The sequence below is a fragment of the Ictidomys tridecemlineatus genome, chromosome 14 (assembly GCF_052094955.1).
Source record: "Ictidomys tridecemlineatus isolate mIctTri1 chromosome 14, mIctTri1.hap1, whole genome shotgun sequence".
NCBI lineage: Eukaryota > Metazoa > Chordata > Mammalia > Rodentia > Sciuridae > Ictidomys > Ictidomys tridecemlineatus.
The window spans coordinates 42,926,165-42,949,947 of record NC_135490.1 but is presented as its reverse complement, the minus strand read 5'-3'; the positions used below and the strand labels follow the sequence as shown (position 1 = coordinate 42,949,947).

Here is a 23,783-nt window from a genome sequence, read left to right as displayed (position 1 = left end):
TTTGTTGTTGTTTTTTAAAAAAGATATGTCATGGGAAACAGAATAAATTTGAAGTTTCAGGGAAGAAAAAAAAATTAGATTTTCTTGAGCTGTTAGTACTTACTCCACTGGACCCCAGCAAGATAGTGTTTATTTTTTCCACATCAGTCAACTCATTGATTCCGCAGAGATCTACTGAATGGCTACAATACCTCTGCTGATTGCTGGTCATTAGACCAGCCTGCAACACTGACATGGCTTCGGCCTTATCAAAAAAAAAAAAAAAAAAAAAAATCACACAAACACAAACTGGAAACTATAAGTCTGTAAAGTGTTTGGGGCAGGGGTGGGCATGAAGCCCTCCCTGCGGAAATGCCACTTGAAGGAGGAGTAATTGGTCATATAAAGAGTATTGACGTGGCAGAGGGGAACCTGCCTGCACAAAAACCCTGAGAAACTGATCTGGGAAAACTTCCAGGTACCAGAATGCTGCAGCACAGAAAGTCGTGCAAGAGGTCGCACAAAATGGTTTCAGTATTTATATAATAAACATCCTCTATAAATAGGTAATCATATAAAACAGACAGGTTTTCGCTTGGGCATTTCAGGCAGCACTTTTTGTTTTTAAAATCTGTTCATTTAGGATTTGTCCCTGTCTTTGTTAAGACTACAAAGGTGTAACCAGTGTGACGTCACTCACTCACCGTCCCGAAGCAATGAAACTTGCAACCTTCTCCCACTGACTCTTAGATTCTGTAGTTAAAACACTACTGAGGAGAAGGCAAGAGCCCGCACTTAAGTGGGAGACCCAGAACTGCTCTAGCGGAGGTGGAGCCTAGGACGCGTCCACTCAGTGCGCATGACCAGCGCATGTCGCCAAGGCAGCGGGGAAAGGCGTCACCCGGAAGTTAGGGCCGCTGAGCTGTTGGCGCCGAGGCTAGGGTCTGTGGGCTCATCCTTCACTAGTTCCTGACGAAAGCAAAGCAGATGAGAAACCGATTCTGAAGCAATGTGATATCCATCTGCCCAGAAGTCTGGGGATTTAAAAAGATCAATGAGAATTGGTTCAAACCGACGTAAGTGCTATGGCTCACCTTTCTGATGAAACGGCCGGGTCCTTTACTGATGAGGTAGAGAGTTCTGATTCTCTCAGTCCCTCTGGAGGACAACAGTCCTGGCCCAGCTCCTCTGGGACAGAATCGGATGATGGAAAACTGGCTGCAAGCTTGCAAGAACAAACCAAGCAATCCGAGCTTTCTGATTTCAAAAATGACGAAAAGAAGTTGACTCAAAAATGGATCCACTATCTCAAGGACAAAAAAACTAACTACGAACAAAACCAACCAGAGACTAAACTTCAAACAGAAATCAATGGACTGTCCGACGAGGAACTGAATGCCCTGCAGTCTTTTTGCACCACTAAGATAAACTTGATCCATCAAAGAGTGGACTCTAAAAAGAAGATCAACAGACACAAAAAGCTGCAGTTTAGATGCCATCCAGAGCCTTCAGAAATCAATGCCTTAACATGTACTGTTCCTGATGAACTTTTAAACAGAATGTATTTTGAAAACGTGAGGACAACACTAAAACAGGTGGCATCTGCAAAGCAACACATTACTTCACAGTGTCCCAACTGTATTAGGAAAAAAGCAGAGCTGGCTCAGTGTACCTTCCTAAAGCAAAAGAAGACTTTACTGAAGTCAGTTCTCCTCCAAGAGAAAGTAGATGAACATATTCATACCACAGACTTTCTCACCCATGTTGGAGAAGCACATCAGGGTCTTTCCAGGCTTTCAGATGACCCTAAAATAATCTGGAAAAGACTGAAAGAGAAAACTCAGACTGGATACTCCTGTTTTGAAAGGTCAGATACCAAGCAGAAGTTGTAGCAAGATGGAAATAGGACTTCATTCACCTTTTTTCCTCTACCACTTCTCAAGTCTCTTACCCAATCAAACAGAAGATGGTGATTACTAATGATAACATGCGATGTGGATGTGTGTAGATATTTCTGTTGTTTTTTATTTAAGTAACTGGCATTTCTTGGAAACTAATAAGGATTTTTTATGCTATCTTTCTAGATTTGAGGACTAAGAACTTCCCATCCAATACGTTTTTCAGATTACACAGGGCAACGTTGTAGTTGGAATAATTACAAAAATTTTTTACAACAATATAGAAGTGATATTGGTACTTTGGATTAGGTTGTTGATAGTACAGAGAGAAAGAAGTACAGAGATGTAAGAGATACTTAGGAAACAATAATTGTTTTGGTGATTAAATGGTAATAGAGATTTAATAAAAGATAAATGTTAAAAGTGTTAAAAGTCTTACCGAGGTTTTGATTTGTGTACCTTTTTGATAATTAATTTCATTAAGATGGGACTACTAGAATAAAACCATGTTTGATAGAGTAATCAAGACTGTAATTACTTGCACATAAGTAGTTTGAGGTGTATTTGAGGCATACACATTCAGAGTTTGAGGAAATGTTATTTATACTTGTAGTCTAGAAGAAGAGTCTAGAGATTTGAAATAAAGGGGGCAGATGGGGAAATCATTGGCATTTATTGGAAATTGAAGTCATAGATGTGGTGAGCTTCCCTGGAAGAGAAGAGAGGTAAAATAAAAGCAGGGTCAGTACCAACTCCTGAGAAATACCAATAGTTAATGGCCAGGTAGAGGAGAATAAACTTGCAAAAGAGTTTAGAAAAATTACCATAGAAGGATAAAAGAAATCAGGAATGTGTAATAGCATATAAGTCAAGGAAAAAGAATGTTTCAAAAAGAATGATTGGTCTAAGCATGTTGGTGAAACAGAGAGACCACATAGAGATGATTTAGACATGTGTTGGGCACTGTTGACCTTAGCCGTAGCCATTTCACTTATAGAAATGGAATAGACAAAGTAGGTTGAGGAATAAATGTGAAATAAAGAATATGAATATAGATAACTCCATAAAATGTTTAACTGTTGGGGAAAAAGAGAGGTGAAGCTGGAGACAGATGAAGAGTTGAGGGAAGAAAGTCATTTTGGTCATGAAGATATGAAACTTCTGTTGCTCATCCTAATTTCCACTCAGAGGAAACAATATTGCAGAGAAATATAGAATTCTGAAAACATTTATGGGGGAAAATAATACTTGGTATTATGAAAAATCACATTAGTTATTTATTACCTCTATAAGATATAAAATCCTCGAGTTAGTGGCATTAACAGAAGGTCATCCTCCTACATGTCTAACACCCAAGCTATTTCAGTGGAAGAAATTTGAAAAAATCAGCACAAGAGTCTTTGAGACACATTTCAATTTTACTCTTGAGTTGACGTTCATTTATATATAAAGATCTTTTTCCTGTAAAATTTAGCATATATCTTTTTTAGTAAATCATTTATAAATAAATTGGAAGCATCATTTACATTTGCATAATAACATTTTATTGAGAACCACATTATTTCATGCTTTATCGTTGGCATCTCAATATATTCACATTTTACATTTTCAGAATTCAGAATTATTTTCCATTTAGATCTTCCCCATGAAAGGTCATTTTTGTTCTTAGTTAACCAAGTTAACAATCTAAGAGTCATCTTTTGTTCTTTCTTTAAAAAAAAAACAAACTCAATCTCAAGCTATTTTTCAGAAAGATCATTTGATTTCTGCCCTTCAGCTTCTTCTATTTTTATCTCATTACCACACTCTTTATCATCTCTGCCCTCCTACTTCTCCTACTTTCACCCCCTTTAAACCATTCTCTCTGTACTAGTCAGAGTGATTTTTCCAACATATAAATTTGTTCAAGGATTTCTGCTAATTGAAGAACAAAGTGACTCTAACTGATTTGTCTCTGCTGCGGAAATAATGCAAGTTAATTAATGCTGCATATTGTGGTCCAAATTTACTTTGCTAGTTTTTTCTTCTCATATATTCAAGCCTCTCTACAGGATTTGTAATTCCCCAAGCCCTGTTTTTCTTTGTGTCACCGTGGTTCACATGTACACATTTGTTTGGCTCTAATTCTCTCAAGTTGCCTTTTCCATCTGGTATATTTCTTCTTTGCTTCTTATTTTAGCTTTAAAATTTTATTATCAGAGATAGGTACTATATTTAGATGGTCCAGAACTCAAAAGGACATGCCAAGGCTTAGCATGCAGTATCTCTTCCACCTTGTCACCACCCAACCTCATCTGTACCAGGTTGCTGGATGCCTGCCTGCCATGGTTAACTTCCCACTTTCTGGAACATGGGGGCAGTTAGGTATTCTGGGGTGAGAGCAGAGGTAGAGGAAATTGAGGGAATTTGGGAGTGAGCATTTACCAGTGAGGTATGAAGTATTTCTGTGCTTGAGCCAGGAAACTGTATTAGTGTATAATATAATCACTTATATTAATTTATTATATATCCTTCCAGTGATTTTTAATGCAAATACTGAAAGTAGTTTTCTATGTATTCTTGCTGTAGATTAGATAAGTGTACCCAGAGTTCTATATGTTGAAAGATTGGTTGCCAGCCTAAGGTGCTATTGGGAGGTGGTGAAATACTTAAGAGGTGGGGCCTAGTGGAAGGAAATTAGATCACTAAAGGCACCCCTTAAAAGGCATATCAGGACCCCAAACCTTTCCCTTTGCTTGACTGCCCTGAGGGAGGCAGCTTCCTATGCTATGTGCTCCTGGCATAATGTACACAGACCCCAAAGTGATCAGGCTGACCAACCACAGACTGAAACCTTCAAAATGATGGAGCAAAATAAAACTTTCTTCTTTTTAAGTTGTTTTATTTCAGATATTTGTCACAGTGACAGATTGCTTATTAATACAAATGACTTCTTTCCTTTGCCATTTTTGTATAATGGTGAGATATGCATATATATGATATATAAAAATGGACAACTATGATATAGATATAATATATATCATAATATATATCTCTGTATTGTAATTTTCGATTTTGACCATTGTTAATATTATCATTCAGTGGCATTACATTCACAGTGTTGTGCAACCATCACCACTATTTCCATTATTTATCATCACTTCAAACAGAAACTCTGGACCCAGTAAATAATAACTCCCCATTCTTCTCTCCCATAATCCCATTAATCTATAATATACTTTCTGTTTCTGTGACTTTTCCTATTCTAGATATTTGCCCTGTTTTTTTTTGATTGGCTTCATTTACTGCAAAATGTTTTCAAGTTTCATTCATAGCATAGCTTGTAAAAGAAACTCACCCATTTTTTATGGCTGAATAATATTTCATCGTCTGTATAGATTGCATGTATGTTTATTGCATCAACTGCTGATTGACACTTGGGTTGTTTCCACTTTATGATTAGTGTGAATAATACTGCTATGAACATGGGCATACAAATCTATTTGACCACCTGTTCTCATTCTTTTGGTTCTAGACCTAGAAATAGAATTCCTGGATCAGATGCTAATTCTATGTTTAATTTTTTGAGGAACTGCCAAATTGTTTCTACAACAGTTCAACACTTTACATCTCCTCCAGCAATGTGCAAGTGTTCCAATGTCTTTATTTTCTTGCCACCACTTTTTATTTTCCACTTAAAAATTATAGCCATTCTGGCAGGTGTGAAGTGGTATCTCATTGTACTTTTGATGTTCCAAATGACCAATAATGTTAAAAACTTTTTCTACTTTGGAGGAATGTCTATTTAAGTCCTTTTCCCATTTTTTAAATCAAGTTGTCTATTTTGTTGAGCCTCAAGTTATTTACATATTTTAGGTTTGAAATCCTTATCAGATATATGATTTTCAAGTATTTTCTCCCATCCCTTGGGTTATCTTTTCAGTCTCTTTAATCCTCTGATGCACAAAAGTTTTTAGTTTTAGTGAAGTCCAATTTATCTATTTCTTTTTTGATTATTGTTGCTTCTAGTGTCATATTTAAGAATCTATTACCAAAACTAAGGTCATGTAGATTTTCCTCTTGCATTTTCTCCTAAGAATTTTATAATTTTGCATCCTATGGTTAGGTATACTATAGCTGGAATGTGTCCCCCACAAAGTTCATATGATAGAAAGTCTCAAAATTCATGTGTTATTACTTTGGGGAGGTAAACCAGGATTGGATGAGATCAGGAGGGTCTCCTATGTACTGCTGTGAACATTGGCATACAAATATCTGTTTGGGTCTCCTCTGATGGCTTTATAAGAAGAGCTAGCACTTTTGCTCTGTTTCAACATATGATCCCCATTATGTTATGGTGCAGTGAGAAGACCCTCAACAGATCAACTGGTCAGATACTGGGGCCATGCTTAAACTTCCCAGCCTCTATAACTATGAGTCAAATAGACCTTATATTCTCATTCTCAGATATTTTGTTACAGTGATAGAAAATGGATTAGGATACACTTTTAATTCATTTTGGGTTAATTTTTTTATTTATGGTGTAAGGGTCCAATTTCATTCCTTTGTATATGGATATATGTTTTTTTCATCACCACTGTTGAAGAAGGGACTTGTTCTTTCGCTACTGAGTATTTTAGGCTCCCTGGTTGATGGCCAGGATCATAAAGGTGACAGTATATTTATGGTCTTCAAATTCTATTTCACTTGTCTCTCTGTCCTCATGTCAGTACTACACTGTTTCGGTTACTGTGCTTTGATCAATTTTGAAATCAGTAGCAAGGAACTTCCACCTCTTCAAAACTTTGTGAAATATCTGTTTCTATTCTTCCTTTTCAAGATTGATTTGGCTCTTCAGGGTTTCTTGAGAGTTTACTTGGATTTTAGGATGAGTTTTTCCATTTTTGTAGAGAGTGCCATTATATGGTTGATAGAGATTGCATTGAAACTATATATTACTTTGGGTAGCATTGTCATCTTAATATTATTAACTCTTTTGACCCACATACATGGGTATGTTTTTATGTACTTCAACAGTGTTTCCTAGTCCTCAGTGTATCAGTCTTGTGCCTCCTTGGTTGAATTTACTTCTAAATATTCTATTCTCTTCATTGCCATTTTGATGGAATTTTAAAGGTGTTTCTTTTTGGATCGTTCATGGCTAGTGTGTAGAAATACAGTTGATATTGCATCCTGCAACTTTACTGACTTAATTTACTAACTTTAGCAGTTCACAAAAATTATTCTTCCAATGTTTTAGAAATTAGATGACATCATCTACAGAAGAGACACTTTCATATCTTGCTTTCTGGTTTGGGTGCCTCTTTTTTCTTGCCTACTGGCCCTGGCTATAACGTCTAGTGCTGTCGTGAATAGAAGTGGCAAGAACACCATATTTGCTCTGCTCCTGATCTTAGGAAAAGAGAGTTTAGCCTTTCACCTTTAATTTTGGGTTTTTCAAATATACCACAGTAGTATTTTGAGTCTCATTGAAGTTTTTTGCTAAATCACTTGAGATGATTGTGTGGTTTGTTGTACTATTTAACCCACTTTCTTTGCACTCATAATCCTTAAACACCACTAATTAGAATCAAGGACTGCAGCCTGTGTATGCTATGTCATTAATATGAATTCATACTAAGACAAAAACATGTTAGTAAGCTTTGCATTCCGACTTCATGGTGAGAAACTCAAGGCTGGAGGCTGCATCTTCCATCATATCCACAGTGCCTCACACACGATCATACTCAATAAATGTTCTATGGATGAAAAAATAAGTGCTTCCAAACAATGCAACTTATTATGTTTTCTTATGAAAGAAAATAATCTGTTAGAATACTGCTTCAGTCAGTACTTTTGTTTTGCATAGTTGTTTTCTGTAGTTTTTCTCTCTTCTCCCAGGGATGGAATCCCTTTCAGTGTATATACATATTCACCTTCTCAGTGAAAAATTAGCCTAGCATAGAGCTTTTGGCAAGTCAGTTTTAAACATATTATGCAGCTAATTAATAAAGTATTTGTTTTTAAGAATTTATATAAAATTTTTCTTTGCAATATTCATTTTCAGATAGACAAAAGTTATCTGAAATATTTATTTTAGAGGTAATGGATGACTTGCTGAAATTTTAGAATGAATTAAAAATTCTTGATGCTCAAACTTGAAAATAATTTATTTTTTGCCCTGAATAAATTCAATTCTATGTTGTGATTTTTTTTTCTCTTTTTAATGTGGTGCTCAGGATTGAACCCAGGGCCTTGTGTATACCAGGCAAGCACTCCAGAGCCACATCCCCAGCCCTTGCCCTTGCCCCTGAATAAATTCAAAATGAATGAGTGTCCTTTCTCCAAGCTTTATAGCCGTCCCCAAAGATTCCAGTACTGAAGTAATAGATGCTAAGAAGCAGCATATTTCCCCATGCATGAAAATGTATCTGGCAATTTGGTATAAAATTATACAAATACATACTTTATGTAATGTAACATACTGATTAAATAAATATGCATGAATTTTGTTTTTGTCATTTAGACATTTTATCAAATAAACTCCTGTACCCACAAACGAATCTATGCATTGAACAAATATTGAGATGAAACCCTTATTGTAGAAGTATGTGATATACCAGAGGGAGACTAAAGAACCTTCCATCCTGAGCATCTGAGTCATTGAAATTCCAATCACAGAAATGTTTGGGAATGTTTGGGACTCCCGGCTCAGAATACCTCCAATTTTAAACATGTTAGTTTGTTTTATGCTAGTGCCTAATATAGTAACTTAGCTCTTTCTGCAGCAACATAGCTAAACAGGTTACAGAGAAATAGGAATTGTGACTGTGGGTGTGGGCTCCCCTTCAAAACTGTATCTAGAAGTAACAGATGGAAGAAGTATACACAGATAGTGAATTTGAGAAACCAAACAGGAAAACAGTTGAACTTCTATTCTCAGTTGATAATACCTTTTGGAATAGAGAATTCCGAAATTTTCCAATTAGCTGCAGACTCAAATTACACCGAACATTGCAAAATTCTATCAAAGTGACTTACATAATCAAAAGGCCTTATTCTGATGAGTCCTTTGTTTGTCAAGGCATTAATTAAGGTTTAGGAGAAAATATGTTGTGGTCATCTCGCTTGACATTTAATGTCAAGATTAATGTTGCCACACATGGACTGAGATGGTATGAAAAGATTACCTACAAAATAAGGGTTTCTGAAGATGAAGGGAGCAGGATAACCTTTCAAGCAGGCCTGAAATGACTCAAAAGTAAGAAAAGGAGACTATTTTGGTGTTTATTATAGTTAGGGAGCGGGCCACCCAGTGCTAAGATGAGGGCCTCATGTTTAGCCAGATTTGCTGACTCTCGGGTCCTGTTCTTCATCAGGGGTGTCTGGGTGAAGGGATAAAAAGCACAACTTTCCAGTAAACACCATCATGTATGAGATTTTGTGCTGACCATAAAGTGTAGAAATCCCTCTTGTTGTTCACTCTATTTTTTTTATTGGTTGTTCACAACATTACAAAGCTCTTGACATATCATATTTCATACATTAGATTGAAGTGGGTTATGAACTCCCAATTTTGCCCCAAATTGTTCACTCTATTAATCCCAAGAAATCTCAGGTTTAAGTTAAGGGGTCCATGAAAGGCATAACTTCTCAAACATCTCCTCAACTGACAAGGGAGCTGAGGACAGAAGAGGCCATGCCCTCCCGCAGCAGATTAGATACTCAAGAGGGGCCAGATTTAGCTGTAGGGTTATTTTTTGGAGTGGTTTAGCAAGAAGGCTTTGTTAGCTCTGTTGAGCTTTGCAGGGTGAGGCTTTCAAGACCCACATAAGCGTATGGAGGGCCATAGGCTCAGGCCTGTGAGAACTTCTGTTCTCAGGAGCGTTTAATATGAAGCCTGCAGTTGGCACTCTAATGATGGGTAGCATCAGGCTAAGGAGGGCAGTTTCGTGGATCAGAAACCCATGAATATTATGGATGCACTGCAGATTCCAGAAGATATGAGCAGGGAGTGTGTGTGTGTGTGTGGGGGGGTGTTGCAAAAGCCACCACTGTGAAGAATTTTCTGGGGAAAGGACAGGGAAACTAATGTGGGTTGCCTATTGCCATTTAAACAGATTCTGGAGACCCTTGTGGTAGGGAGTCCAGTTAAAGATGGGACAAGTGTGATAAATAGAATTAAGAAAAAAATTTTTAAATGAGGAAAAAAAGGTTGCCTTCAAACCCCTGAAAGGCCTAAAAGAAGTTGTCTATTTTTTTATATTTTGGGTGCTGGGGAAATCAATTGCTCATTTGCAACTTCACTCCCCTCCCTATGGGTTCAGGTTGGTACTGAAAGTTCCAAGTGTTGTCTTACCACTAGATTAGTTCCCCTGGGTGCCAACTCCCATCCTGAGGTTATGTAGACCCACACAAGAGTCCCTTCACTAGAACAAAAGATGCTTCTATCACCCAGAATATTTCAAGAAATTTAGGAGCTCAGTTTCAGACTCTCCCATCACTCAGGAAATCACAAAACTATTAGGAGCTTTATATATTGAACCAAGAGCCAAAGAACAAATATCAAAACAAAAGATTTTCTTAATGCTCTATCTATAAGAATGTAAGTCTATGTTAGGGTCAGAAACCTAAATAGATTTCTTATTATATCACAACATTACAGGGTTTATTTGAGGGGGGACAACAGAGGCATGGGTAATAGCAGCATCAAAAGTATTTTGTAGAGTTCTAAGTTGCTATTCACTTTTAGAAGTGTGAATCTCTGCATGCTCCATAGTAAGTGCTCCACATCTAGTAGACTCATATATTACACAGAGCATCTGTGTGCTCCCTGAGTGTGGTGGCCAATGCCTGGTTGACACACCGCAGGGTAAAGAGTTGTTACCCAGAGCCTAGTATCCGTGTATTCTGTACCCAAGACACATGAGTCAATCTGAAGCATACTGTTAGATCTGTGCCAAGACACACAACCCAGGACCACTTTAAAGAGGTTCCTGATCCCATACTGCCATATGTCAATAATCAGCTCTGGATTTAGGTCAGTTCAATCTATAGTTGTACTTGGTAGGACTCAGCAAATGTAGCACCAATCAGAACAGTTCTAAGTACATTCTTGCCAGCAAGCCACAGGGCCAGTTAGCAGGCCAAAGCTAGTGAAGCAAGACCCCCAGTGGAGGCGACTATTCCTAGATATCCTGCTCACTGTGCCAATGATTGCTGTCATCTGGCAGAGCTGAGTTGGACCCTCATGCAAGATTTAGTTTGAATGCCAAGACTGATGAGTAATGGCCATAGAAAAGCGGTGGGGATAAATGTCTCTTCTCTAAATAGGTATTTTATAATTGATTTCAATCCTTGAAGACCTCATTTTAATTTATATTAGAATGTATTAACTATTTTAACTGGAGAGTAAAGTGGACCCTCCCCTGCCCCCTTGCTCACCAAGTAAATATGAAAGGTGTATTAGTACATAATCAGGCTTTCTGAGAGCATAACTCAGGCTCTGAAAATGGCAGGTTTTATTGTGGTGAGGGATGATGTCGAGTGAAGGCTTCCCAGCTTGGACTGAGCCTTGGGCAGTTTGAACTTCCCATTACAGCCCCCAAAAGGAACACCCTGGCTTTCATAATCAGCTTTCCCAGAGGTGGAGCCGAAGGAAGAGTGAGACTGGTGGAGCCTAAAAGTTGCCAACAGTCAAACATTAAAATGGATTTGGACCCTTAAAAAAATATTTACTAATCCAGCTACTCTTTGCAATGAATTAAAATAGTTTTATGCCTGAGGAATCTCATTCTAGTTTTTGTCCATTATTGCTCTCTGCTAACCACATATTTTCTTCTTAAACTTCCTTTTCTTCATTATATATATATATATATATATATATATATATATATATATATATACATATGTATATATTTGTATATATAAATATTATATATATGCATATATAATATATATAACTATTATATATATGTATATATAATAAAGCCTGCCGTTTCATATATATATATATATATATATACATACACACACAGACACACACACACACACACATATATATATATATATATATATATATATATATATATATATGAAAAAGGTGCTGGGGAAATCAATTGCTCATCTGCAATATATATGAAAAAGGTGAACTGTTTGCTTCTAAATAGGCATCTCAAAGTTTTATCTTGCTCTAAACACAACCCTTGTTATCCTTCTTAAACCTGTTCCTATTCCAGACTTCCCCATTTCATTAAATGAAACTATCATTCATCCATCCATTTGGTCAAGGCAAAAACTCTGATTATACCACAAGAATTGGATTCTATTAGAGTAAGTTTCACTCCATGTAGGTGTTAATATGTCAAAATACACTCTACTGTCATGTGTACCTAAAAAGAACAAATAAAAAATTTTTAAAATCTCAGTTGTAAACTTTACTGCTTTTCTTTATTTAATGTTACACATCCAAGCCAGCCCCTAATCCTATATTTACTTCTTCTAAATTTATCTAATCCACTCCAAACCAGTCACAGTTCTTCATAGCCACTGTCACCCACCCTAATCTAAGCCATTGCATTACACATCTAACTGATTTTCTTTTCTATTTATATTCTCTGAAAGCAGGGTCAGGGTAATCTGTCAGATGTTTATCAGATGACTGGGCAAAATCTATTCAATTGCTTCCCATATAATAAAATCCCAAATCTTCACAGTGATGACATACAAGTTCTGATGTGACTGGACCTTTGCTGACTACTTTTCCAGTGTCTTCATCCTCATCTTTGTTTTCAACTTTGTCTCCCTACTCAGAAGGAGATTTACCAAGCCTCATGTTATTTAAAGTCTACACATTAAGAAAACTTAGGGGAAAAGACCATGAAGACCAATGGAAGACCCATAGACAAACTGACATACAGAATTTCATCTGATACTAGACAAAAGTACCAAAATACACGTTGGAGAAAAGATAACCATTTTAACAATGTTGCTGGGAAAACTGGATATCCATATGTAGAAGAATAAAATTTGACAAAAGTCAACTCAAAGTGGATCAAAGGCCTAGGAATTAGACCAGAAACTCTGCAACTGCTACAAGAAAATGTAGGCCCAATACTTCAGCATATTGGCACAGGAATTGACTCTTAACAAGATTGTTAAAGCACAGAAATAAAACCAAAACTCAATAAGTGGGATGGCATCAAATTAAAAAGCTTCTGTACAGCAAAGAATACAAGAGCATGAAGAGAGAGACTACAGAATGGAAGAAGATCTTTGCCACCTGTTCCTAAGCTAGGAAATTTATATCCAAATATATATAATTTATATATATATATATATATATATATATATATATATATATATATATTTGTTCCTATTCCATATATATCTCCAAATATCTAAAAAACTTAAGAAACTTAAAAATCACCACAAATAACTCAATTAATAAATGAAATAAACAGATACTTCTCCAATGAATAAATACAAATATCAACAAATACATTTTAAAAAATTTGACATCTCTAGCAATCAGGGAAATGCAAATCAAAACTACGTTGTAACAGACATCATTACTCTAGGTACATGTATGATTGTATGAATGGTGTGACTCTATTTCATGTACAACCAGAGAAGTGAAAATTCTGCTCCATTTGTGTACAATGAAGAGCTTTCTACTATCATGTATAACTGACTAGACATAATAATAATAAAACAACTACACTGAGATTTCATCTCACTCCAGTCAGAATAGTAATTATCAAGAACACATAATAATAAATGTTGGTGAGTATGTAGAGAAAAAGGCACACTCACACATTTTGGGTGGGACTACATATTAGTATAACTACTCTGGAAAGCAGTATGGAGATTCCTCAAAAAACTGTATGACCCACTATATTTGACCCAGTTATCCCAATCCTTGGTATATATCCCAAAGATCTAAAATCAGTATATTATAGTAATGCAGCCACATCAATGTTTATAGCAACACAATTCACAATAGCCAAGCTATGAAATCAACCTGGTGATGGTCAACAGATGAGTGGATAAGAAAAATGTGGCATATATTCACAGTGGAGTATTATTCAGTCATAAAGAAGAATGAAATTATGACAGATTAACCTTGGGGAGCTTGTCCTTGGAATGGCTGGGTGGCTCATTGGATGAATAGGCACTGGGGGTGGGGGGATCCTGCCCAGGGATCATGGTGACTCTCTAGATGTGGGAGAGTTGCTGTTCATCTGTGAGTGGGGTGAATGAAAGCTGTCCTGTTGGATTCTGGTCTGTGTGTTCTGTCTAGCATTGGAGGAGAGTATCTGAGTGCCCATTACCAACTAGGCAAGCAGATCAACTGCCTGTGTACCATCTTTCCTTGTTGGTACTGTACCAGCGGTGTGGTTTGTCCTTGGCTACTATGAATCTGCTGAACTCGATCCTGTGGCTGGCTCTGAACAATGTGAACTGGTGGGACTACAAATTTGACACATTTTTACAACCTTATCTAACCTGAAGCCATCCAAGCCTGGTCTGACTCTCATGAGGCCATATGTGAAGATCTGCTGGAACTGGGCTGTGGTCATGCAGCTGGTGGTCTAGCTGTGTCTCTGGACCTGGACAGCCATGAGCTACTGAGCCAGGATAAGAGTACTCCAGGGATTAGCAGGAAGCACAGACTGGTGCCACTGTTCCTCATCTGTTACTGGTGAATTCACAATGGTCTCCTGAAATGGCATCCACAAGAAAGTTGAACTGATCCAATTTTGTAATTAACGTGGTGTTAACATCCACCTGTAAGATGTGACACTGGTTTTCCTCTGAGAGATCCTGGGATAATACTGAGCATAGGAGCTTCTCACTTCTTATCATCACATCTTCATAAAAATCTCTTTCACTGTAAATTTTGGACTTTGGCCTCTTCCCAAGGCTAGGACTGTGGGCCATGTTGACATCACTGCTGCTGGTGCCACAGTATTGTCCTGCTGTCAGAGTCCAGGGAAACAGATAAGTGACCCTGGTACTTATGATTCATCAGAGAATATGGAGGCCAGTCCAGGGCAAAACAAGGTGGCAGCCGGGTCATCTCTCTCATGTCCTGTATCACACACTTTCTTGCTCATTGTACTCTTAATACACAGACATTTTTTTTTCTATTTTTCAAAACAACAGAGTTTCCCTCCGCTCTCTTCAGAGTTGAATATTTTTCAACGTTCAAATTTTATCCCTAAGACTATCAACTCAGAGGCCTTCTGGAACATTCTACAAAAATTATAATTTCCCTCCCAGCAGTTGCCTTTTACCCTATATCCATGGTTATTATCTTCAGAGAACTTTGGATAGTCTGAAATTACTTAATGTTAACTTTTTGACCTCCTCCCCACCCCATCCCCCTTTGCCATGGTGGAATCTCCTTGAAACTGGGACCTTGTTTGAATTCCTTGGGTTATTGTCACAACTCGAGACAATAAAAACACATTGCAAAAGGGTACAGAATGAAAATCTGACCTTCAAGCTGGTCGAAATCATGCTTTATGGGTGCCAGGGCTCCTGATTAGAAACTGACCATGGTTGCAGATGCGGGTGCCTGAGCTTAGCTGGGAAATACAGTGAGAGGGACTCTTCCAAGAGGCAACTTGGACTCCAGGGCTCTTCTTGAACTGTGTGAAGAGCAAGATTCTTCCTACCCAATTCCCTTTCCTTTTCTTTCTCCTTCCACAGGAGGAACAAGTCCAAGGTTGTTCCCCAGCTTCTTTTGCAATCTTTACTCCTGATAAATCTCTTGCATCCTTAATCCCTTTTTAGCCTTCACTTTTTGATGTCCTCAGACTATGCAGTACTCTATTCTATATAAAATAATTAATTTTTTTTCATTCAATAAAGATATGATTGAAGAACTCTCAAGTTGTAAACACTAGGCATTTAAGGACTAAGACATGGTGCAGTCTTCAGAGGACTTAGGGTCATTTAGAGCACAAAAGTATAAGTGGATATGTGTAATACAATGTAGTCATTACAGTGTTATAAAACATTCTGCATGAAGTCAAAGACCTTGGGAAGTGTGAGTTTACCCAACACAAGATGACACCAAAGCGAAGTCTTCAAGTTGTGGAGTGTAAAGAATGAAGAAGGGAGAATGGAGACTTGGGTGGGGTAAAGGGTAACAGACCCTCCTTAGTGTGCTAATTTTACTTTGTAACTTATGAGGATTCAAGTTTGCTAGGCTAGCATAACAAAGTGCCACAAACCACCCTTCTTTGTTTTCTCACACATCTAGAGGCTGGAAGTCTGAGATCAGAATGTAACTAGGATCTGCTCTTATGTTTTTTGGCACTGGTTATTGAACTCAGGGTTGCTTAACCACTGAACCACATCCCCAGCCCTTTTTATTCTTAATTTTGAGACAGAATCTCACTAAGTTGCTTAAAGCTTTGCTAAGTTGCTGAGACTGGCTTTGAACTTGCAATCTTCCTGCCTCAGCCTCCTGAGCTGCTGGGATTACACATGAGTGTCACTTGCCTGTATGGACTGTTTCCTTTTGAAGCCTGTGAGGGAAAAACTGCCATGCCTGTTACCTAGCTCCAAGGTGATTTGCTGGCCATTTCTGGTGTTTCTTGATATGTAGAAACCTCACCCCAATTTCTACCTTCATTTTCATATTGTATTCTTTCTGTGTTCATGTCTCTGTCTGAATATTCCCTTTTTATAAGGTCACCAATCATATTAGATTAGAACCCACACCAGAGACTGCATTTTAACTTGATCACATCTCTAAAGACTCCATCTCCAAATACAGTCACATTCTGAGGTCCTGCATGTTAGAACGTCAACATATAAATTTGGGGAGTTTTATAATTCAAACCATCACAGAGAGGGAGGTTATGAAATCAGAGGAATGAAATGCCCAGCATTTCATTTTGGTGAAATCATTCTAGAATTTTTAGCTGAAGACAGATATTTAAGGCAGTTTCTCTCTCTCTCAGCCATGGCTGCTTATTAGAATTATCTGGGCAGCTTTCAAAATAAAACAATGGCCAGACTCTACTTTTGGATATTTTTACTTTTTAATTGTCCAAGGATGGCAATTATATATATATATATATATATATATATATATATATATATATATATATATATATATCCATCCTAGGACAATTATATTTATAAAATTTTAAAATAAATCTTCTCAAGTAATTATACTTTGTGGCTATACTTAGGCCTACTGTCCTAGAGGAATAATGCTTGAACCAGGAGGCCAATTAGAAGACTGATTTCACAGGAAAGAGAAAAAGAAGGCTATGAAACAAGCATCTGCAGTAGGAAAGAAGAGAGTCAGAAACAGATGGTCCCTAGAAGCAGGAAGCAAATTGACACAACTTGATGACCCACTGAATGGTGGGCGTGAATAGGGAAGAGCATCAGGGCATATACCATTGTTACCTGGAGATACTGAAGACAAAAAAAAAGTTTGTTCTATTAAATCAACTGAATTTTTTGAGAAAATACTTGTTATTTTGAGAGCATTGTGTATCTGGATGTAGTTGTAAGATATAATGTAGAGAGATCCAACACACCCTTGCCCAGTTTCTCTCAATGGTAACATCTTGTAAACCTACATGGAACAATATCTTAACCAGCAGGTTGACTGAGGCAGCTGGGGTTCAGAAGTGTTCATGACCACGGGGATGGATCTGAGTTTGAGGTGCCTGTAGATAGTGTTCAAGCAAGACTCCTTAAGGTGACACCGATAAGCAATGTTCCATACCTGGTTTCGATCACTCTACTTTACCATATATCTGCCAAAAGTAAGATCCACCCTGCTGTGGGCCTCAATATACACACACCTGGACTTGGAAGACTTGTTTCCATTAAGGATTTTAAACAAAGCACATCTAGCAGGGTGTTGGAGATACACATAAGTAGCCTTTCCACCTATAGAGCAAGTTCCCCTACAGGAAATATTTATGGACACACACACAGTCACACACACACACACACATTTGCACACCCACAGATGGCTGCATATATATGCTACAAACATGTACATGCATAGATGCAACTTTTATTAAAAAAATATTGTGAGTTGCTACTCTGCCAACCCTGCAACTTTTATTAAAAAAATATTGTGAGTGGCTACTCTGCCAACCCTGACCTTTGGATAGAGTGACAATTCTGACTTCTAAAAAGTGTGCTTTTATTTTAACTACAACCAAAAAGAGAGATTAAAAACAGCTAAAACGTGTCTATTTTCACCTCTTCCATCTGGAACTTTGTTTTTGGATATCACAGATGTTTCCCAAACAAACCTCTGCCGAACAAAATGATAAATGTGGAAGAGACTTGTGCACATGCACGGTTCTCTTTTTGTTTGAAGAGCTTGCAGAATCCAAAGCATTGGTGTGTTTTTTCAAATATTAAGCTAAGCCTTTGAATGGCATAGATAAAGTTTGATTTTGATGAGTGATGCGATATTTTATGTGTTAGACTGGTCACTGTTGTTAACTACAAGGCCAGTTCTATTTACTTGGGAAGTAAAGTGAGGTCATTTATAAATATTAATATTTGATATACAACAAATGGACACCTTAAATAATGTGCCAATCAGTCTTTCAAGTTTCTGATGGTACTTTAATCTCACATGTATCCTTTTCCTTAAATTTCCCTGTTAAAACAAACTACCGTAGCTAGATGCTTCTTGTTATGATATTCTCACTCTTCCCTGGTGTGGTATGCTTTTGAACCAGTACATTCCTGATAACAATTCTAGGTTAATCTGTTAAAACTGTTTTGATAACATTGGTCCCACTGTGTAACCTTAATTATATAGGCAGTTTTCAGCAGGAGTTAAGAGCCCTGGTTTTCGAATCAGTCAGCCTGTGTTTCAAATTCTAGAACTGTTTCAGGTGGTGGCAAGAAAACATGGATGAAAAATGGAAAGAGACTAAAACTTGGCAACCAGTTAATGAAAACAGAAAAAAATAGTATGGCACATGATATCTATCTTAGATTACTGAGTGAATTACCCAAGAAAGAGAATCCAGGAAAAGAGGGGTTTGGCTGAAAGAGGAGGAAATCATTATTTTGGATTTTGCCTATGACATCTAGATGATCATGTTTATTCCATCCTCATTTAGAGCCAGAGAAAGACAGTAAAGGAAAAGATAAAGATTTTGGAAACAATAGAAAATTATGATTGCTATGTTCATCCAACATAATCACTAAACATAAATTAACTCGATTACTATAAGTATATATCCATATCTATATCTATATCTTTACACACACACACACACACACACAGAAAGAGAGAGAGAAAGAGAGATGCCTGGGGTATAGCATTATTAAAATCCCAATTCTACTGGAAAATACAGCAATTAAATTAAAGTGTGTTCCATAAAAATGACAGAAAAACACATTTAACAAAAGGTTAAATAAAAATCACGGTATCACTTACCTTGAACTTTTGGCTCAGTATAAGACAATTGAGAATTTTTGACTCCTTGGCTATCTCAGCAGCTGTTTCTCACAAACACTAGAGATATAGATGTGGGATTCCTGGTTAAGTGATATTTATTGGACTAGGAAAAGTATGGAGGCTGGGAGAGATCATGGCTACTCTTTGGCTCTATGTTTAGGAAAGTCTTTTGTTTTGTGACCAAGCACACATTTTGGGGGGGATAAGTGAAAAAGGAGAGGGTCACCTGTCTACCCAGCTAGATTACCCCAGGGCGGTCGAAGGGGGTGGGAGATGGAGTCAGATTGCCCTCACATATAAGAGAAGATGTTTTTCACAGTTCTGGACCATATCCATTCAACATAAAACAGAATCTGATATGGGCTGCTAGTGCACAGTGATTTCAGTGGTCTTGAAGACAGAGCAAGGACTAAGTGTATCTACTCCATTTTTTTTAACTTTCTCAACAAATATTTAAATGGTCAATAAGTAGTACTTCCAAACTCAGGGTGTGTTGTAGTCAGTACTTAGGTAATTAAGTGCCGGTCTAGATTGAACTTATGTAATTAAATAAAGGTCTGGCTTTAGAAAGCCACTTGGTGATGGTGAGAGAAAATATTGAGTTATAAAAAGGCTGATAATGAGTCACATAAATTCAGGAGTTTTCTTCCCTTGGCTTTTTCTATTTGAAAAAGGAAAAAAAAGGGAACAATTTAAAACAGCTGATAGATAGCCTTCCTAGATATGACACAGACAATTTAAAGCAAGGACCTTACTCCTTCTGTAAAGCAAACAAAACATAGCTGGCTGCTTTGCCTTTGAAAAGTGTGACATGCAGACCTGGTTGGGGGTGTGGGTGGAATACAGCAGTGAAGGCAGTAAACATTCTTCTGTTCATCAATGCCTAAAAAGGTGTATTCTCTGACTTAGTCTTGCTGCCATAACAGGCGAAAGAGGCTAGTCTATTTTAATGTCAAACCAAATCACTATAAATGTTATTGCCTTATAGCCAGCAATTATTAAGCATACAAATGTTAGAAAGAGCTTCCATCAACAAATAGCAGCTACAATTACCTGTTATACCAAGGTCAAAATTATCTTGTTCATGAAAATCTTAAAATTATGTCATTCACTTGACCTCCAAAAATGTCATCATCTGCATAGTTGGCCCCCAAATCCCATTCCTTTTATGTTTTTAATAGTTTTAATCCATGCATTAAATGATCATACTCTAGGGGGCCGATGAATAATGACCCTTATCACAAAATTCTCTTCTGAAGAAAAACAATCTCAATGACAGATATAACATATGATCATGATTATTACTGCAGAGTTATTTGTATAAGAAGTCTTGCTGTTAGCATACTAACATAATTATGTTATAGCATATTCCAGTAAAATCACATTAAGTTAACAATGTGGCTTTCTATCATTGGCCAAAGAATGAAACACAAAGGCTTTAAATGATACATTTCATTTTTCTGAAGCATAGCTTTTTGCAGTACAAATGGTGAAATGTAAATGTTAGCTTGGGTTTTTAGATGGTTAGATATTAAACATCTCAATTCAAAGGTCTGTTAAGATAAAAATATTATGGTTCAAACTGGAATTTCAAATTGCAGATTTAGGAAAGCTGATATAACCATGGTCTACTGGTATTGTGACAGAAGTTATGTGTTTTTTAGTTTATTTAAACAAATTAAAGCACACAATGTAGTAAAATATTCATGCCATAGTTAACCTTTGGGGATATAACTTCCCACTGAATCTTCCAACAAATTAATTTGTAAAATTAAATTCTAGATACCCGAGTTGAGTGAATTGCTATATAATATTATCAGGTAAGTCATATCACAGAAGAGATCTAACACCAATGAGGCTGTACTATTAGAATTTATGGTTCCTTATAAAATAGAATTAATATAATTATAACATACTATCTAAAGGCAGAAAGCCTGTTTCTATTTCCTACAAGAGCAGAAGTGGATTGGGCACAACACAAGGCTTATTCAACAGATATCCATTGTTTTTCCATGCTCAATATTTTTGTCATTAAAGTTTTGTTTTACCTGTCCATATTCTCAGAATAGTAAAGAAGCAGGTTTGTTTCAAGAATGAAATAGCCAGTGTCTATTTTTACTGCATATGACTAAATTTTAGCTTGTTTTTGAGAGTCATGAATTAAGCAAAGGACTATGAAGGAAAACAGGTAAAAAATGCAAATATTATTTCCAATGATAATCAAAACAAAATAGTGATCACTATCAAAATGACCATGTAGAAATACATCTTTTTTCATCTAGAACCTCAACACAAGTGTCACTGGTTTGCAGAGAAGGGAACTAGTATACAGCATAGACAAAATATATAATAAGTTTATCTATAATTGTAAGAAACAAAGAATTGCCTTTTTAGTACTGAGAAGACTGTGCTTAGGGTCCAAAATAATGGAACAATTACTATCCAAATGGACCACAAGATAAAAATTGGAGGATACATTCATTGGAAGTTTTCCTTGAACACTTACAGATGAAAAAAAAAAAACATTGATGCTTTGGTTAGTTTGAGCTTTTAATTTGGACTGGAATTACAGGAGTCATTACTAGAAAAGTGGTGAAAGAAGACTGAAGGGAAGTTGGCCTTGTTTCTGAAACTGAGAAGAGACAGTTTGACATTGAACAAAGGATGATATCCCTGAGTGCCGCAGTCCGGCTGCAGCAGAATAGCCAGGGGGTGACAAATAACTTGTGTACGTTGATACAGCAGGAGTGGAAGCCATTTATTGTAGGACAAAAGAGGTATTTATACATTTTGCTTATCTTAATTAGCATAAACTAGATACATCAGTCAACCAATAAGGAATCTCCACACTTAATGGCTCACTTTTGTTACTTCTCAAACCACTCCCTCTGGCATTTTGCCAGGCACCATCCAGACTTGTTTACGAACTCTAACATTCCCCTGTCAAAATACCAGGTGTTATTTTGACTTGTTTACAGACCTTAACACCTGAGAAGGCAGAAAGAGTAATACAAGTGTTAGGCAGATATGGGAAATCCCATTCAAGCAGCTCCCTTCCAAATTCACAGGCTGAAAATTATAAAGGGGTGTCACTGCACACACTGGAGATAATAAATAACACATTATCAATTAGAACTTGAAAATTTTAAAAAATGAAATATCACCAAAAATTAAAATTGCAGAAACTGTATTTTGAAAATTTTAAAATACTTATGAATCAGCTCATAGATTTCTTAAAAACACATAAATCTACCCTGCTCATGTATCAGAAAATTACTTAAAGTTATAAATATTCCCCACTATGATCTATTGAGTCAAAAATCTCCAGGAAAATTTCAGAAGCCTTTTTATTAAAAAAAGACATTGATGAGATTAAAAACAATTTGAAAAGAATGAAATAGGAAGATTCACACTGCCCTCTACAAAGTCATAAGAATAAAGACAATGTGGTATTTACAAAAATAGAAACACGCATCAAGGGATAATATAGAGGGTCCATTAACCAGCTCTCAAAAATTCAGATCAATTGATTTTTCAACAAGAATCCAAAAAGTAGTTCAAAGGGATAAAAGCATTTCAATAAATGGTGCAGGAAAAATTGAACATCTATATATTTTTAAAGTGTCTTGACATATAATTTATACCTTAGTTTTTAAAAAATCAAAATGAATCATATCTAAATGTATAATCTAACACTAATAATTCTAAAAGTAGAAAAAAATCTGAACTATCTTTGGTCAGATGGATTGACATGACACCAAAGTCATGAAAGAAAAAAAATAAACAGAGTAGGAAATTAAAATTTTCTATGAAAAGGCACTTGAAAATCTATGTCAAAAATATGATTTGTAAAGTTTGTGGCAAACGGTTTATTATCAGGGTATACACTCAAAATAATATTTAAATGTATTATAAATTATGTTGTATTATAAATACATTAATTTATATTGTATTTTAAGTATTAAAATATGGACAAAACATTTGAGCAAATACTTCACAAAATATGATATGCAGATAGAAAATAAGCATATGAAAGTATTTAAAATGACAATCCTTAAAGAAATACAAATTAAGACACAGTGAGTGCTTCAGCCTAGAGACCTAAAGAACTCATTAGTCATTGCTCCTAGCAAGAAATGGCTGAACAAATTGAAAAATCAAGGCTTTCTCTTGGACACTTCAGAGAACTGACAGCACAAGGCAAACTGCTATGCCAAATCTAGAAATATAGGTGAATACTGAGAATTACAGACAAGATCAGACTACCTGAAATAGAAGCTATAAGATTCATTTATGACAAGAACTCTTAAATAGCCATTTTGACAAATTCCTGAGGCTAAATGTGGACCAGCATGAGAACCAGAAATACTTTTCAAAGTCACAGTGTTAAGGAGACATCACTTTCACAGGGTTTACCTCCAGAAACCCCACAAGGTTTTATAATAAGGAGCCAAGGA

At 36.5% G+C, this 23,783-nt stretch overlaps 1 protein-coding gene across 1 annotated transcript; it reads left to right on the top strand.

Moving 5' to 3' along the window:
- The first annotated feature begins 926 nt into the window (after nt 1-926).
- Nucleotides 927-2,309, top strand: LOC101961924 (uncharacterized protein C8orf48). Its single transcript, XM_005330804.5, has one exon. The coding sequence runs from the start codon at nt 1,065-1,067 to the stop codon at nt 1,869-1,871; it is 807 nt and encodes a 268-aa protein (XP_005330861.2). The 5' UTR covers nt 927-1,064; the 3' UTR covers nt 1,872-2,309.
- The last annotated feature ends 21,474 nt before the right edge of the window (nt 2,310-23,783 follow it).

Excerpts from the sequence above, each read along its gene's own strand:
- LOC101961924 (XM_005330804.5), top strand. The coding sequence starts at position 1,065 with ATGGCTCACCTTTCTGATGAAACGGCCGGGTCCTTTACTGATGAGGTA.